The following is a 17,928-nucleotide window of genomic DNA, read 5'->3' as shown; positions in this document are numbered from 1 at the left end:
AAGCCTAAGCATCACAAGCCTGGGTATTAAAGTGATGATTTTCAGGGGAAAAACAACAACTCAGCTTTGACTATTTCCTCTAATTACCTTACAGTGCTCCTAAATACAAACTTACTACCAACTCTTAGGTAACAATAGCCAGGTTCCTATCCAAACCTGCAATATCTCCAGTTGGTTACTTACATTATTAACCAAAGTATCCTCCATCTTTGCATTATTAGTAGCCACAGTGTTAGGCAGAGAGGAAGAAGGTGTAGTATAGTCTGTTACAGACTCCTGTGGAGTTGTAAGAGAAAAAAAAGAAGTTTTAAATGGAGTTAGTCACTTTCTAACGACAGCCTAACAGTTGTGAAGCTATTTTGGAAGAAAGCAGGAGAGGATACCAAACCTTAACACTCAAATCTTAGAGACCAACAGTGGGATAAAACAAACATGGACCTACCACATTTCAACCATTGCTAGAGTCCTATACATTTAAAATATATACTGCAATATAGGAGGCTGTCAACAGTACCAAATATTTATTTCTGTGGATTTCTAAAATAACTGTGTGGTTCTTATACTCAAATCTATAGCTTACTTTCAACTATTGATTTTTTGTTTTCTTCAAAATAAAACATGGATAATGAATGTCAAGATCTTAGTTGCCACAATTAGATTTTAGGATAAACTCCGTGTTTATCATCATGAATCTCTCCTTTAAACATGGTAGAGTTAGATCACACGAGCTTTTCACCTCCATGAACTAAGTTGCATGGCAATTAAAAAGAGAAAAATATTCAAGTAACACGAAAGGTTCCATCCACCTTTCTTTCCAGTGAGCATATGTTCCAGAGTGAACACCAAATGGCAGACAGAAATCTGCTACTCCCACAAGTGTCAGTCCCCATCAGTCACTCAGTGTTATCTTGCCTTAATGAGTATTTTTAAAGACACACATTTTTCCATTCAATGTAGACCCTAAATGCAAGTCAGTCATTCCTCTGGTGCTCAACCAATGAAACAAGACTTGTTCCAACTCTAGAAGAAAGCTGGCTATACTGGAGTTACTCTGGCTTGTGAAGTCGCTCAGTTGTGTCCAACTCTTTGCGACCCCACAGACTGTAGCCTACCAGGCTCCTCCGTCCACGGGATTTTCCAGACAAGAGAACTGGAGGGGGTTGCCATTTCTTTTTCCTTCTCTCAATACCTGGAGTTACTAAGTTTATGTTATTTCCTGACCTCAGAATCTCATTAGTGTGCAAGGTAAGGAGGGGGTCCATTATAACTCCATGAACAAAATAAAAAGAAATATGCAGCAATTCTTTCAAAGTCTATAAACTCACTGAAAAGCATTCTGCTGCTGCTGCTGCTGCTGCTGCGTCACTTCAGTCGTGTCCGACTCTGTGCGACCCCATAGATGGCAGCCCAACAGGCTCCCCCGTCCCTGGGATTCTCCAGGCAAGAACACTGGAGTGGGTTGCCATTTCCTTCTCCAGTGCATGAAAGTGAAAGATGAAAGCGAAGTTGCTCAGTCGTGTCCGACTCTTAGCGACCCCATGGACTGAAGCCTACCAGGCTCCTCTGTCCATAGAATTTTCCAGGCAAGAGTACTGGAGTGGGGTGCCATTGCCTTCTCCGAAAAGCATTCTAATCTTGTATAAATATTTTTTCACTTTAAACTACTCAGTAGTTCAGAATTAAGAGTTAGTTTCCAAAGAAAGAAATAATTTACTGTAAGGAATTTTAGATCACATATGCACACCATGAAATAAAATCTCTGTAGAAATAATAACCCATATAAGCTATAGAATTATATGCCTCAAGCAAAAAAACACACAAAAAGTATATTGCTGCTGTTTTCCCCATTCATGTTAGACCTGGCTTCCATCAGCTGACTTGGTAATCACTGCCTGTTGCTTACCTTCACATTAGTGCCATATTCTGTGGATGAAACTGAGATCATTGTTCCTATTTCAGTAGACATTTCTGAAACTGCTTTGGTTTCCTTTGTTGTCACAGGATCTGTACTTCTGACTGTAGCAGGACTTGGTTTCTCTTGTCCTTCTGGCTCCACCTGTTGGGCATCTTTTACTTTTCTATTTTTTAATGAACGTTCCTTTCCAATAGGACCAGGTTTATGTTCTTTGTTTTCAACTGGACTCAAATCTGGAAGCTAAATTCAACGTTTATGACAAAAACACATCATGATCAAAGACAATTCATTGAAAACTAAATCCAATTTAAAAACTTATTTATTCTCCTTATATGTTAGTGGCTGGAACACGAACGGTATTTACCTTCTGGGCTTTGATAGGGCCTGCCCGTGGTTGCTTCTGCCGTTGTTCTTTAGGTTCAGATATTTTGTCGGTAGTTTTTTCCGAAAGCACAGGAACAATTTCATTTTCATTCCCATTTGAAGCTGGAGCACCAAACTGAATTGTGTCAATTCCAATTTCAACTCCACTTTCTTGACTATTCTTTGTTCCCTAGTAAAAGAACATTTAAAAACTTGCTTCAAAGTAGAGTTCAAATTTGACTGAATGATTTATGTAATACTACAAATTTTAAAAGTACAATAGGAGGTTTAAAGCAGTCTTCATCTAATTCAGATTAATTGATAACGCATGCATGCTAGTCGCTTCAGTCATGTCCGACTCTTTGTGACCCCATGGACTGTAGCCCACCAGGCTCCTCTGCCCATGGGATTCTCCAAGCAAGAATACTGGAGTAGGTTGCCATGGCCTTCTCCAGGGGATCCTTCCAACTCAGAGACTGAGCTCATGTCTCTTACATCTCCTGCACTGGCAGGCAAGTTCTTTACTATAGCACCACCTGAGAAGTCCCATAACTGACATTGGTCGTATTTTAAGAAAGTATTCCTTTAACCACTACTGATCTGTATTAGAAAACAACTGATAAAATAAAAAGTAGGGCAAGACTTAAGTTTTAACGTTCTGGCTTTAATTGCCCTGAACTGTAGGGCAAATCACACCCTCAAATGTAAAAAATCATTTAAAACAAATGTAAAACAACAAATAGATGAATAAATTAATGGAGGAGCAGAAAAAAGATAGGAATCCCAGTGTTATCCACTTCTGCTCTGAAAATAAAAATTAATATACATGAAAGCACTTCGTGATTGGTAATGGAGTGCAAATACCCGAGGAATTTATCAATTAAACTTCTAATTTATGTAACACCTTGTTTGTGCTAGGCACTGATTCAGGCAGACACTACCAATCTAACTTGCAGAATCTGCATTATAATGGATAAAGAAAATAAGTAACAAGTTTAGATAAAAGAGGTGCAACAATTAAAATATGGTTAAATCACTTAGAAAAAGGTCCTTAAGAGGTCACACTGTAACTGAATCTAAAATACAAGATTAGTGGAAGGTGTTTTTTACAGACTAAGGATCAGGAATTAAGCTCTCCAGGTGATTCTGATACAGGCCAAAGTTTGAGTAACTGTTTTAAGGAAACTGCCACAAAACCCCACAAAAGCCATTACTAAATCTGCTCCTACCTCTGATGAAGTAGCTGATCCAAATGACGTTAGGGGCTTATTCCACGCACTGACAGAAGGTGGCTGTGGTGGACTGATGGGACCTACTGAAAAGAATAAGTCACGGGAAATACGACCATTAAAATTTAGAGGTTAATAATTCATAATCCATTTAACCCTTTCTTTTAATGGTAGCTAGACAATAAAAGAATGAATTTTCACATGCTATTTAAAGAGATTCTTGCACACCAAAATAAATGATTCCCCCAAAAAACTACATTGTTTTATCAACAAAAAGTTGTGTCCATAAAATACGGCTGTTAAAAGTGTAACACACTTGTCTTAGAAATAAAGGTTTTAAGAAAGGAAGCTAACATTACAGATTACTATTACTGCTTTCTATCAAGAAAAAAAGAGATGGCTAGAAAAAAACCGTGAGTTTATAAATAAAATTGAAAACAAACTCTCAATTCCCACACCATTCCCCACCCCTCACTTCTCTGTTGCACACTTACATTTCTTAGAAATGTCATTCAGCACAGCTGGTGGGGCCACCTTGTTCTCCCATAATTCAGCTGTAAGAGTGCCATGTGACTGAGAGGTCTGGATGGGTTTTCCTGTGGCTACATAATCTGTGCCATTAGGTGTCTGAGCTGAAGGTAGTCTAATTGAAGGAGGTGGCTGTTTCGAAGATTGTGTTGTAGTCTGTAGTGGACTCTGGACTGGTTTGTGAGTCTGTCCCTGCGTCTGACCTGGGGCAGTGGGAGCTGGGACTGGGACTTGGACTAGGGTGGGGGTTGGGGCTGGGGCTGGGGTTGGGGCTGTCGGGGCTGAGGCAGGGACAGTTGGGGCTGAGATGGCTGGAGGTGGAGCTGAAGCTGGTGCTAGGGCTGAAGCAAGGATGGGAATTGAGGCTGAGGTAAGGATGGGGACAGATGCTGGAGAGGAAGCTGAGGCAAGGATTGGGGTTGGAGCCGGAGCTGGAGAAGAGGCTGTGGCTGTAGCTGGGGTGGAGGCTGGAACTGGAGCTGAGGCTGAGGCTAAGGCTGGGAGTGGAGCTGAGGTGGAGGTTAAGACTGGGACTGTAGCGGGGGCTGGAACAGAAGCTGCGGGTGATGCTAGAAGGGGAGCTGGGGTTGAGGCTGGAACTGGAGCTGGGATTGTGGCTGGAACTGGAGCTGAAGTTGACCCTGGACCCGGAGCTGAGGTTAGAGCTGAAGCTGGAGGCTGTACTTGCTGGGTTCCTGTAGCCTGTTTTTTGGCAAATCTTGGTGGGAGCTTAGAAGTCTGATTTCTTCCCTTTTCATTTGCATTCTTTTTATTCCAGACCTTAAAAAATTTGCAGGAATCGTTTGTGTCAATAACATAGCTGAAATGTAACAGTTCATGAACAGATCTTCCAACAAAGTCACCTACTACTAATTTAGTTCTTTTACAAAATACCTACTCAATAAAATAAAAACATCAAGATTGCTAATGAGATTTTAAATTATGAGAAGCCAATATGCTATAGGGGAAAAAACATATATTCTTGATACACAGGTCCACAAGCTCTTTTCCACAATTCTGAAATCAAAGAAATTAAGTAAATTTGCACTAATTTCATTTGGCAGCAAAATCAGATTCTACCTGACAAAAAATTATTGGTTCCACTCAACTGATGTTTGCCACAAAAACATTAATTCTGGGAGTGTTGGTGGGTGTTATGCTATATAGAATGTATGCACTGATTTACCTTCTTAAAACACAGTAACAATAAATGACTTCTGAAAATATCTAGTTCAAGGACTACGCTCAGTTAAACTCAATATTATTACACACATAGGATTTTTACAGTGCTTCCTGTTTTAGAACCTTCTAATCTATTAGGGCTCTTTATCACTGTGACCCACGTGCTCTATTTATGTTTATACTGGTCCAGCATTTAGCAAAATGGGTGTTTGGGTCGGTAAAAAGAAAAATTAAACTTACTGTGATTCATACTATGCATTTAAATAAACTAATTTAGATTTTAAGAGAAACTGGCTTAGGTCAAGAATCTGCAAGTTATTAGAGATCATGGGAGTTGTGTTAGCTAGATTTCCAAGATTTAACACTGATTTAACAAGATTTAACACTGCAATGAAGTAAGATGGGGCAAATAAGTTGCTCTGAAATAAAGATGATCTTCTCTAAGGCAGATAGTAAGATACAGTAATTACATTTTATTTAAAACCGATCTCACTGCAGTTAAAAACAGTTTAAAGTTGTGAAAAATCAGGTCATTCTCAGCACTTGAGTAATAAATAAGGCCCTGACCTTATAGGTGGGAAGAAACCTCAACCGTTTCCTAGTATATTTTGAGCAATAATCCAAAAAAGCAGCAACAAATTGAAACACTAAACCTGTATGATTTGTTCTTCCTTCTTCCGGCGTTCTTCATCCTGTAAACGCTTTTGCTGTTTTTTGGATACCACTTCAGTAAAACCATCATCATTCAAATTTGACTGGGGGTCTTCAACTACTGTTACTTCAGGATGGTCATCAATTATAACAACACCTATAGGAATAGAATAAGATTTAAAGTGAAATTTTTTCAACTGAAAAGATAAAAACAACTGTTTACTCCAATAGTGCTTAAAAATAAAAAAGGCAAAAATCCAATACTTATAATTCATAAAATAACCCATTTTCCACAACATAAAATAGCTATTACTAAAATTTGAAAATTTCATAGATAAACCAAGCCCTAAAACTACCTGTGAATGATACACATCTTTTTTTTCCTTAAGCAATGAAGTGGCAATGCCTTTTTTTTTTTAAAGAAAAATCAAAAAAGTCTTTTATCTTATAGTCAAATCACTTTACCTCTCCCAGTCTCAAGACGTGTATCGTGCTATGGAGACCTATGTTAGCACTTTTATCTTATTTGCATCTAACCATTCTAAGAGGTGGGCATTATTAGTTTCCCCTTCTCAAAGGACGCAGTAAGCTCTAAGAGGCTGATTTGCTAACAACATGGTGCTGACAAGCTAAGCTGCTCTTTTGATTCTTATGACTTTAGTTTATGTAGACTATTGTCTACAATGTGAGCTGTATCATATATTTAAAAACATGAAATATATGTTACAAAGTTCCATGGGAATATAAAGTGATATAGATGTACATATATCATAATAACCCAGCAAAAGAATAATTCAAGATACACTTTCAATGCATTGTCTAACAATTATTCTACTTTGTTAAATTATCCTATACATTCTAGTGAGTATAAGAAATTTAGACCCATTAACACTTAAAAGAAAAATAAAAACAGTTCAGGTGATGTGATTTTGGGTTGCAGGTATAAAGCTTACACAATGAATGTAAGAAAAGGGTGAGGCAATTCAAATTAATTTTGCAAACAATAGAAATATATGGGTTTTTTTAAGCAGGTGGACTCTTTTTTAATATAATTAATTTATTGTGATATTTTGGTTGCACTAGGTCTTTTGTTGCTGTGTGTGGGCTTTCTCTAGCTATGGAGAACAGGGGCTATTCTTTGCTTGTGGAGCACAGGCCCTATGAGGGCTTCAGTAGTTGTACACGGGCTTAGTTGCTCCAGGGCATGTCGGATTTTTCCAGACCAGGGACCGAACCCATGTTCTCTGCATTGGCAGGCAGATTCCTATCCACTGTACCATAAAGTCCTATACTATGTTGTGATTGGGGAACACATAATTAAAAACTGCTTGGCAATGATATACACACAATTCAGAACGGTGATAACTTTTGGGGGTTGCCAAGAGAATATGACCCAGAGTAGATCAAAGGGAATCTACCTGCAAACAGTTCTTTTTAAATAGCTAAAAATTCACATTCATAGAAATACTGACAGGGAAAAAAAATACTAAGTTTGGCTTTCACTCTTTACAAACCTATTACTGTTAGTCTGTTCAGTAAAAACCTGATTTAAAAGGAAAAACACTGATTCTGATTTACCTATAGCACTTCTATTTATGTTTTAAATCCTTTAAGAAATTAACTGTAAAACAAAGCATATGCTTATCTCAATGCAAGGTTTTAGTTCAATATTTCAAAGGGTGTTATGCACTCCAAGAGATCCCCCTTCATAATTCTGAATTTGTCTTGGTTTTTCACTTAAACTAGAAAGTATGTGTAAAGCTTGTCTTCATAGTCATACCATCACTAATTATTTTCATTTTCTTGCCAAAAAGCTCCTTTAGAAACCTTTTGAATAGTTCACTCAAGTGCATAAAGCTTTATGGACATGAGAACAATACTTTGTGATCAATGCTCTGTTTTTGTCTGGTGCTATATAAGATTTGGAACTAATTTTAGGAAATTCAGATTATTTTAAAGAACCTAAAGATGACTCAAAATTAATTAAAGGACTTCCCTGGTGGTCCAGTGGCTGAGAGGTCACCTGCCAAGGCAGGGCACATGTGTTTGATCCTTGGTCCAGGAAGATTCCACATGTTGTAGGGCAACTAGACTAGTGCCTCACAGCTACTGAAGCCTGTGTGCCTAGAGGCTGTGCTCCACAATAAGAGAAGCCTTCACAATGAGAAGCTGGTGTTTGCAGCAATGAAGATATAGCAGAGCCAAAAATATTTTTTTTAATGTTGTAAAAAAAAAAAAAAAAAAAACACAAAACTTCAACATGTTAAAACTAACGGCTCAATTTTCATTATCAATTCAGAAACAATACTTACCTTTTTATACTGTCTTAATAATACTATGCAAACATACTCCAGAAGTTGTTTGGAAAAACTAGTAAACAAATATTTGAGAAGACAAATCTGCCATGTTCTGTGGACTTGTCATTTTCCAAATGTGAAGTCTAGATGGATGCTAGTCTCTCTTCTCATGGACCACACAATCATCCAAATTTCCTATGGATTTACTTTAATCACTTTAAATCAAAGCTTTCTAACTTCAGCACTACTAACATTGTGAGTTAGCTGTTCTGTGCACTATAAAACATTTAGCAGCATTTATGGGCCTAAACCCACGAATATGTCAGTAGGTGACTTTTCTGGAGGCCCAGTGGTTAAGAATCCACCTTCCAGTGCAGGGGACATGGTTCAATCCCTGGTCACAGAACTAATATCCCACATGTCAAGGAGCAACTAAGCCTGTGCACCAACTACTGAGACCTCGAGCTCTAGAGACTGTGCACCACAACCTGAGAGAAGCCCACGTGCTGCAGCTAAGGCCTGAGGCTGACATATATATATATATAAATGTCATTAACATCTAGCCACCAGCTGCAACACCAAAAATGTCTCTAGAAATTGTCACATGCCCCTGGGGTACAGAATCATCCCTATTAAGAACCACAGTTCTAAACAATCTAAAGATTCTTAAAACATACAGTTAAGATTCTTTCTTTTCCACATGAATCCTAAAATGATAGTCCAGAATTAGCTCTCAAGTTTGCGTGCAATGGAATTAGAATCCCCTGGAGAACTTGTTAAAACACAGATTGCTTTACATGCCAGGAGTTTCTGATTCAGTAGACCTGGGGTAGGGCCCAAGATTTTGTTTTTCTCACAAACTTCCAGGTGATGTTGATGGTCTGAAGACCCTGTTTTGAAAATAGCTGGTCTATAAATAATAATGTCAAGGTCCTGGGCCCAAATCAAATTTAATATGTATAGAAAGTGAAAGTGAAGTCTCTCAGTTGTACCCGACTCTTTATGACCCCATGGACAGTAGCCTGCAACAATCTCCTCTGTCCATGGGATTTTCCAGGCAAGAGTACTGGAGAGGGTTGCCATTTCCTTCTCCAGGGAATAGAAGGAATCTTCCTGACCCAGGGATCAAACCCAGGTCTCCTGCATTGTAGGCAGACGCTTTACCATCTGAGCCACCAGGAAATATGAGCCACCATTAACTAGATGAAAGAAAACTCTTATCAACATCTCTAATATGCAATGACAACAGTACCTAAACAGTTTCCCATACTACTATCTAGTCTCAACTTAGTAAATCTCTCAATCTTATTCAGTATTTCGAGCTTAAGGCTCATCTGAATGAATGGGAAATACCAATATTTGTCTGTGTAAGTGTCTACTCTTAAAGATTCCTTGTTAACGTCTTCATCATATATTTCCTTCTGGCTGTGTTCATCCTTCACGTTTGACATCCTATCACTCCGTGGCTTTCTGAAAGTATATTATCCACAGCAACACTACCTCCCATCCTGTTGTTTATTCTCTGTTTACCATATCCTAGATACCAATTTTCTCAAGGTCATAATTCATTGAGGTTAACAACACTTCTCTCTTTTCAAAGACAGCATATATACAAAGCATCTTCATTTGATTTTCTGTGCGTCCCCCCACATCTGTTTAGCAAGGAAGAGTGGTTAATTTACTTTCCTAAGAAAACTGAAACTGTGGATTATCTTTAACAAGAATTTTATCAAGCACGCATAGGTACGGTAAAAGTTGCTGTTATTTCAGTTAAAGCTCTATCATCATCATCATCATCATCATCATCATCATCATCATCAGTCTCTACCTCTACCTTGAAGTCCAACTTTCTTTTCTTGATGCCTTATTTACTTATAGTATCTACTTAAATGTAACAGATGGACAGACAGACGACAGACAGACAAAGGTGATCTGAAACGCACTTGCATAGTTGTTGAGATCAAACTGTGACAGCGCATCCACTTTCTCTTTGGGTTTTTTAGGGCCTGGTTTGGGGTCTTCTCTTTTTTTCCCAGTAGAATCTTTGGAGTTCTTTTGTCCTGTACCATTAGGTGCTCCTTCTTGATGGTGTGCAGAGCTGCCATTGACAGGATCAGCACCACTGGTGCCTGCCGACTGGTCATCAAATGGCCTACAAAATAATCATCTGAGATTTTATTACTAGCTCCACATGTGTGTGTGGCGTGTGGCTTAGCTGCTCAGTCATAACCGACACTTTTTTGACTCCACAGACCGTAGCCCGCCAGGCTCACCTGTCCATGGAATTTTCCAGGCAAGAATACTGGAGTGGGTTGCCATTTTCTACTTCCCAAACCAGGGATCAAACCTGTGTCTCTTGCATCTCCTGCATTGGCAGGTGAATTCTTTACCACTGAACAACCTGGGAAGCCCACTGTCACCATATCCTTGATCAAAAGAAAAATGCCCTTAGTGGCAGTTTCTAAAGTTCAGTCTAAGAAGAAATAACAGTGGGATAGAAATGCCTCAGTGATTTTTGTTGGGTACAACTTTTCTAAGATGGAGTTTCCCAATAAAGGAAATAAGACTAGCTCCTCAGAGTTCTTTCCAGAAATTAAATTCTAGAATTCTAATTATTCCCTGAAGGTTCTTACTGTGTCTATTCTTATTGTGTTCATTATGTTTATAAATGAGCTAATCGACATTGTTCATAGCAGAAAATTTCTGTGATCTAAGCTAGTCCAAAGTATTCAATGGTGGATCTTCTCCACAAAAGGGCGGTATATGAAAAAAAACAGTGTAAAGAATTCTATGCTTACAAGTCTTTGTTTTAAAAGTTCAATCAGATTTATACATATACATACATATATATATAAACATTTTAAAAACCAGTTTTAATATGGAAACCAATCCACTTCACAAACCAAAAGTATTTCTATAGGGTTTCTTCCTGTTAAAAAATTCTTTTCTTGGGTTCATTTTATAAAAACTTCAAGAACATACACCATGAAAAATGGGCTTATCAATTCACTTTCAGCTCAATCTATAGTATTACTCAAGATAAAAGCTTATCAAGAGCCTGAAAAAAACCATGATCTCAAACATGTGAGCTATGAATTCATTTCTTCTAAATGTGACACTTAGAAAACATTAATCTATAGCCTGTAACTGCTATGTCTGCAGGTCCAGGTTGCTACCATCTATATGGTACAAAAGACTTGCTAAGGTAGCTGAAACCTTGAGTATTACTACTTGAAATTCGAACAGCTTGGTTATAGTCAACAACTACATTGTTAATGTAACTATATATATTATCCTATTCTTTCGACTTTTAAAGAGAGGTTTAAATTCTGTGATAAACTGGTACTCAGTAAACACAACTGGTAGTATTACTTTCCTGGAACTTTTTCTAAATTATCAGGAAGTGAAAATATTTTTTACTGACTGATATAGTAACCTGACATACTAAGTGTATCTAACCAGTACAGATTAAGATAATATTTTGTCTGAATAAATTCCTTATCAGCTCAGGCAGCAAATCTGGGTTTTTTTTTTTTTAAAAACGGGCACACCATAATAATAGTTGCTGACTATATACCAGGTGTTACACTGTTTCGTAAATATCATGTCACTGAATCTCCACACATTTTTAAAGTTCTACTGCTTTCTCCTCATTTTACAGGTGAGAAAGCAGAGAATTTATACAAACAGAAGTACCAGAGCCTAGATTTAAAACTAGAAATAGTGCTACTTTATAATTTTTTTAGTACTAAAAAATAATTTACTATAAACAACATTTTAATATTTAAAAAGAACAGACCAAATTTAGAACAGTTGAGAAAAATTCTTTTAAAAACACCAATGTCATGCTATTTGTTACTGGTGGTGGGGCAGGACTTTGCTTTCTAGGCCTCTCTGTAAGCTAGATGGTTTACTGTAGGTTTGCAACTTGAGAGGGGAATATAATGTATCCTTCAGTTTCAACATTCACTCTCTAGAAACCAGTACAGAGGTACTGAATATGATTAAGTTCCAGAGGACACCTGTGAGCCCCACAGTTTTCCAGAGAGAAATCAAGAAAGGCAGGCTACTCATCATCAGTAAGATAATCTACCAAATGGAAGACATTGCATACGTCCTGTCCTCAGGTGTGTCGATTTTCCCAAAGCTACAAATTTTTAACAGGACTCTTTTAGGAGATGTACATGCACTTAAAGATGTTCAAGCTGGTTTTAGAAAAGGCAGAGGAACCAGAGATCAAATTGCCAACATCCAGTGGATCATCAAAAAAACAAGAGAGTTCCAGAAAAACATCTATTTCTGCTTTACTGACTATGCCAAAGTCTTTGACTGTGTGGATCACAATAAACTGTGGAAAATTCTGAAAGAGATGGGAATACCAGACCACCTGACCTGCCTCTTGAGAAACCTATATACAAGTCAGGAAGCAACAGTTAGAACTAGACATGGAACAACAGACTGGTTCCAAATAGGAAAAGGAGTGCGTCAAGGCTGTATATTGTCACCCTGTTTGTTTAACTTCTATGCAGAGTACATCACAAGAAACACTGGACTGGAAGAAGCACAAGCTGGAATCAAGACTGCCGGGAGAAATATCAATAACCTCAGATATGCAGATGACACCACCCTTATGGCAGAAAGTGAAGAGAAACTAAAAAGCCTCTTGATGAAAGTGAAAGAGAAGAGTGAAAAAGTTGGCTTAAAGCTCAACAATCAGAAAACAAAGATCATAGCATCTGGTCCCATCACTTCATGGGAAATAAGATGGGGAAACAGTGGAAACAGTGTCAGAATTTATTTTTTGGGGCTCCAAAATCACTGCAGATGGTGACTGCAGCCATGAAATTAAAAGATGCTTACTCCTTGGAAGGAAAGTTATGACCAACATAGACAGCATATTCAAAAGCAGAGACATTACTTTGCCAACAAAGGTCCGTCTAGTCAAGGCTATGGTTTTTCCAGTGGTCATGTATGGATGTGAGAGTTGGACTGTGAAGAAAGCTGAACACCAAAGAATTGATGCTTTTGAACTGCGGTGCTGGAGAAGACTCTTGAGAGTCCCTTGGACTGCAGGGAGATCCAACCAGTGCATTCTAAAGGCGATCAGTCCTGGGTGTTCTTTGGAAGGAATGATGCTAAAGCTGAAACTCCAGTACTTTGGCCACCTCGTGCAAAGAGTAGACTCATTGGAAAAGACTCTGATGCTGGGAGGGATTGGGGGAAGGAAGAAAACGGGACGACAGAGGATGAGATGGCTAGATGGCATCACTGACTCGATGGACATGACTTTGAGTGAACTCCAGGAGTTGGTGATGGACAGGGAGGCCTGGCGTGCTGTGATTCATGGGGTCGCAAAGAGTCGGACATGACTGAGCGACTGAACTGAACATAACAACAGGCAAGAACTTTTGTGATCCACTAACCTCTTTCTCAAGCACTCTTACACTTTTAGAATAGGAAAAAAAAAACCCTATAGGACAAGAATGTCTTGATCCTCTATAGAGTGGTGCCTTTGCACAGTTCAACCAAGAAGTATAGTTTAAGTTTCTCTAAAGGTGCAAAAGTAGCCATTCGTGGACCCTGCGCTTCCACTGCCAAGTGCCTAGATTCAATTCCTGGCTGGGGAATTAAGATCCCACAAGCTGAGTAGCACGCCCCACATCCTCCCCCGTCAAAAGATGCAAAAGTAATTATATGTAACATAAAATACTCACCCTCGCTTTCCACTTTTTGATGGTGGGCCACTTCTCCTTTCATTCCTAGGACCTGAGAAATTCCTTCCGGATTTGGGTGGACCATTGTTACCACGCCGATTCTGGCGATCTATGCCAGGTCGCTGACTAGAAAAACTTCTCTTTGCTATTTCCCTCTTTGGAGGTACAACATTCTCTCCCGTCTTTACCACCACTTGCGCATTCAAATCAGCATTTTTTTTTTCGTCCCTCTCACGCCTCTCATTGAAATCACTGCTTTCAGAGGCTGTTTCCCATTCTTCATTTGCCTGATCTGAAGAGTTCTGGTTAGATAAGTCTGGTGTCTTATTCCCAGAAATATCTCCAGTAGCATTAACTGGTTCCTGAACCACGTTATTAACTGTGCCATTTGTGGGCACTGCCACCTCATTGGTTTTTGAAGCAGCCTCCCTCTCCCTTAGTCGTCTAAATCGGGGAGGTTTATCTTGCCTTGGTGGTCGCGTAGGACGCTGCCTTCGGGGCCTCTCTCTAGCTGGGTCAAATTTTCGTTCAAATTTTGGAGGCCGTTTATCTGCTGGGATAGGGATAAACTGCTCATGTCTCCTTGGTGGCTCCCCACTGTCTGGTTTAGGAGCTTCTGTCTGCCTTGGGTTCCACTGATTATCCCGATAAGCAGGTCTTCGTAAGGTAGAAGGGCGTGATGGGCGACCTCCAGGATCTCTTCCACCACGTCTGAATGTTCCCCCTCTGCCTCGCCTTGTAGGCTCTCCTTTAGGAAGGAAGCCTGGTTTAGGTTTATCATCATCCCTTACAAAAGGTTTTTCTAGAGGTCTACCATCTATTCGGACATGATTTTCGGGCTTGAAAGAAGACTGTGGCTTTCCCGGCTTTCTGCTCTCAGGCCGCTCCTCTCTTTTGGGGAGCTTACTCTTGCTCAAGCTATCCCTGTCACTCGCGCTCTCATGAATTTCACTGTCTGTGTCAGTCTCTGAACCTCGCTGCCGTCTTCTTTTGGGAACAACTTCAAAGTCCGAGCTCTCACTTCGTGTTTCACTTTCTTCTCGCTGCCTGAGGGGCCCTGGGGCCACGTGCTCTGCTCGTGGCTTGCTGTCTCTGTACTGAGGATAATCTCGAGTGTGCCCTCTGCCACCCCTGCCGCGTCCTCCGTAAGAGCCTCTGTAGCTTCGCCCTCTGGAGTAATATTCACCTCGGCCTCGACCTCTGTATCCCTGATCTGGAAACCAATCTCTATCTCTAGCTTCTTTCCAGTAGGTCCTAGGGGGTACAGTGGATTCTTTTTTAGCTGCTGGTCTTGAATCTGGTCGAGTTCTCTCTGTAACAAGGTCTTTGCTGATGACTTTCTCAGGCTGCTTTTCTTCCTTGACTGTTGGTGCTGTGACAGTTTGTTGGTTTACGGTTTTGACTGCAGGCTCTACCTCAACACTACTTACAGATTCCAAAGGCTTCTCAGTATCTTGAGGTGGCTTTTGTACCAAAGTTGAAGGCGAAGTTTCTACTGAAGGAAGTTTCTCTGGTTCTGGTTGAGGTTGTGGTGGAACCGACTGCGTCTGAACTGGTGCTGCAGGTGGTGCGGGTGGTGGAGGAAGAGCTTCTTTCTTTTCTGTCTTTTCAGGTTTCACCACTTTTTCAGTGACCTTTTCTCCTTTTTCTCCCTTTTCTCCTTCTTTCTCCTTTCTTTGCTCCCGTTCTTCTTTCATATCTCTAAGTATAGGTTTTTTAATAGGACCTGATCTTCTCACAGGCCTGTCATTACCTTCTTCTCTTCTGTTGGAACTAGGCCTTGGGCCCCAACGAGTTTCCGATTTAGATTTATACAATTTCTCAGGTTTTGGTCCATCAGAAGATCGGATAAAGCCCTCTTTTTTTGTTTTTTCCTCTGGCCTTTCTGCTGGTTCTTTTGAATCAATACCTCTGCTAGTTACTTTAGGAATGCTTGCAGATGGCTCATTCCTCAGCTCCTCTGATTTCTGAGTATGGTTAGATCCATGGCAAACACTTCTTTTCCGGGCAGGCTGACTTTCTCCAGCTGAAATTCGCTCTTCTTGAGGAGTGGCTATAGTCTTTTGATCAGGTACATCAAAACAAGTAGACTGACTATTTGTGTCAGTATGACGAGGTCTAATGTCTTCCACTGATCTACTTAAAAACTTTTGTACGTCTGTCTCACTTGATTCTCTGACAAAGTCTGGTTTTGGATGAGCCTCTAACTGACCATGTTCTACAGGATAAGCAGCAGTTATCTGTTCCTGATCCAATGGAGCTTCAGGCCTACGATAATGAGAATTCAAAGAAATAATAGCCATCACAGCAAAAAATCTTTTCCACATGTACATGTACAGCAAAATAATCCCTTGAATTTAAAAACAAAAAATGGGTCCTAATCATAAAGAACCTTATGTCTCTACAAAAAGTTCAGTGCAACATTATTCATAAGAGCCAAGAGATCGAAACAACCTAAATGTCTACTGCAGATGAATGGGTTAAGAACATGCATATGCATACAAACAGCATGTTGTTTAAAGAAAGAAAATCCTGCTATATGCTACATCATAGATGAGAAGATTACACTAAGTGAAATAAACCAGTCACAGAACAAATACTGTATGATCCCACTTATATAAACTATTAATATAATAAAACTAGTCCATAAAGAAGTAATTACCAGGGACTAGGAGGAAATGAGTTGTGATTAAACGGGTAAAAAATTTTGGTTGTGCAAGATGAAAAAGTTAGAGATCCGTTATATGATGTTATGCTTACAGTTATCAACACTGTACTATATACTTAAAAATTTGACAGGAGGGTAGATAGTGTGTTATGTTTCTACTCTCCTCAATTAAAAAGAAATGAAACTCAGTCTTTAAGAAAAAGAAGTTTAGACCATGCTTATGTGAAAGTTATATCTATCAAAACTGGTAATTTTCACTTATAACCAGAATACACTAGAGTAGGTCCATCTTTCCCAATGAATCAGAATTTTAAAACATCATAAAACAAATTCCTTGAAAAGGCAAAAGCTCTAACTTATCATTATAAATTAATGAAGATCACCAATTGTCTGATACTTCAAAGCAACTGTAAATTAGTGTTTATCCTTAACTTGACCTCAGAAAATTCCCATAAGATATTGATAATTAAATGTCTAACATCTCTAAATAAGTGGAAGAATTATATCAACACGTTAGCCAGACTATATGTCAAGTACAGGAGAACCTTGACAATTTTGACAGCTACCACTAAATTTTAGTATTTAAATAAACGTACAGAAAGAACTACATTACAAAATGCCCTAATCAATCAATACTAAATGCTGGGAAAAGGAAAATACATCCTAGAATGAAATAAGGCATATTAAATGGGAGAAAATCAGATCTGTGGCTCAGTCCTAAGTCAGAATGATCTCCAGGGAGACTACACAGTTTTCATTTCCCCACAACATTCTATTGGCTTGCTAATGACTTTAATAATTACCTTACATCCTCAGGTTCTTCTGTTGCTTTGGGAGTGGTGGCCTGCTGAGGCTCAGTATGAGGATAAGGATCTGACCCCCACATCATTCGAGGCTCAGAGAGCGAAATCGCATGATCTCTTGCAGAGCGAGCCAAATGCTCAAATGACTCAGAATTGTTTGGTGACCCTTCCATCTGATCTCGTCTCATTAATGGCTTAGGAGGAATCATTCCTACACAAAAGATCAGAAAAAGATGGGGGTGTGGGGAGAAAACAAAGGAAACAGAATCATTATAGACACAGTATCCAGGTTAATACTTAATTACTATTTGGACATCTCTATATTTAAAGATATACTTTTGGCAAGCAAAACTGATTAACTCAAAAAATCATCAGTGAAAACTGAATTTTTCTGTGAATGAGATTTTTATTGTTGCTGTTAAATAAATAGATTTAAAAATCCAGGAAGCAACACAAGCAAAACCATAAGAACAGTCTATTTTACTTTAAACGAAAGAAAAGGTAATGCCTATAAAAATCAGATAACAAGTACCATGACTCTGTGCATGTTAAACATTTTGAGAATTACACCAAGTGAT

The 17,928-nt window shown here is 39.1% G+C and overlaps 1 protein-coding gene across 17 annotated transcripts in view; it reads right to left on the bottom strand.

Moving 5' to 3' along the window:
* The window catches only part of PRRC2C (proline rich coiled-coil 2C), a 94,876-nt gene that overhangs the window by 25,236 nt on the left and 51,712 nt on the right, over positions 1–17,928 (bottom strand). For 13 of the 17 annotated variants that reach the window (XM_069545619.1, XM_069545623.1, XM_069545630.1 and 10 more), the window contains exons 15-23: positions 17,351–17,561; positions 13,880–16,147; positions 10,109–10,317; positions 5,871–6,025; positions 4,002–4,815; positions 3,508–3,593; positions 2,280–2,468; positions 1,904–2,155; positions 184–276 (exon numbers count right to left, since the gene is read on the bottom strand). In XM_069545619.1, coding sequence (XP_069401720.1) covers positions 184–276; positions 1,904–2,155; positions 2,280–2,468; positions 3,508–3,593; positions 4,002–4,815; positions 5,871–6,025; positions 10,109–10,317; positions 13,880–16,147; positions 17,351–17,561 — 4,277 coding nt within the window. The remainder of the gene's footprint in view (positions 1–183; positions 277–1,903; positions 2,156–2,279; positions 2,469–3,507; positions 3,594–4,001; positions 4,816–5,870; positions 6,026–10,108; positions 10,318–13,879; positions 16,148–17,350; positions 17,562–17,928) is intronic. The other 4 variants (XM_069545618.1, XM_069545622.1, XM_069545625.1 and 1 more) reach the window with 2 other exon arrangements.

Source organism: Ovis canadensis, chromosome 12 (genome assembly GCF_042477335.2).
Source record: "Ovis canadensis isolate MfBH-ARS-UI-01 breed Bighorn chromosome 12, ARS-UI_OviCan_v2, whole genome shotgun sequence".
NCBI classification, from domain to species: Eukaryota; Metazoa; Chordata; class Mammalia; order Artiodactyla; family Bovidae; genus Ovis; species Ovis canadensis.
This window is presented reverse-complemented; position numbering and strand designations above follow the sequence as displayed.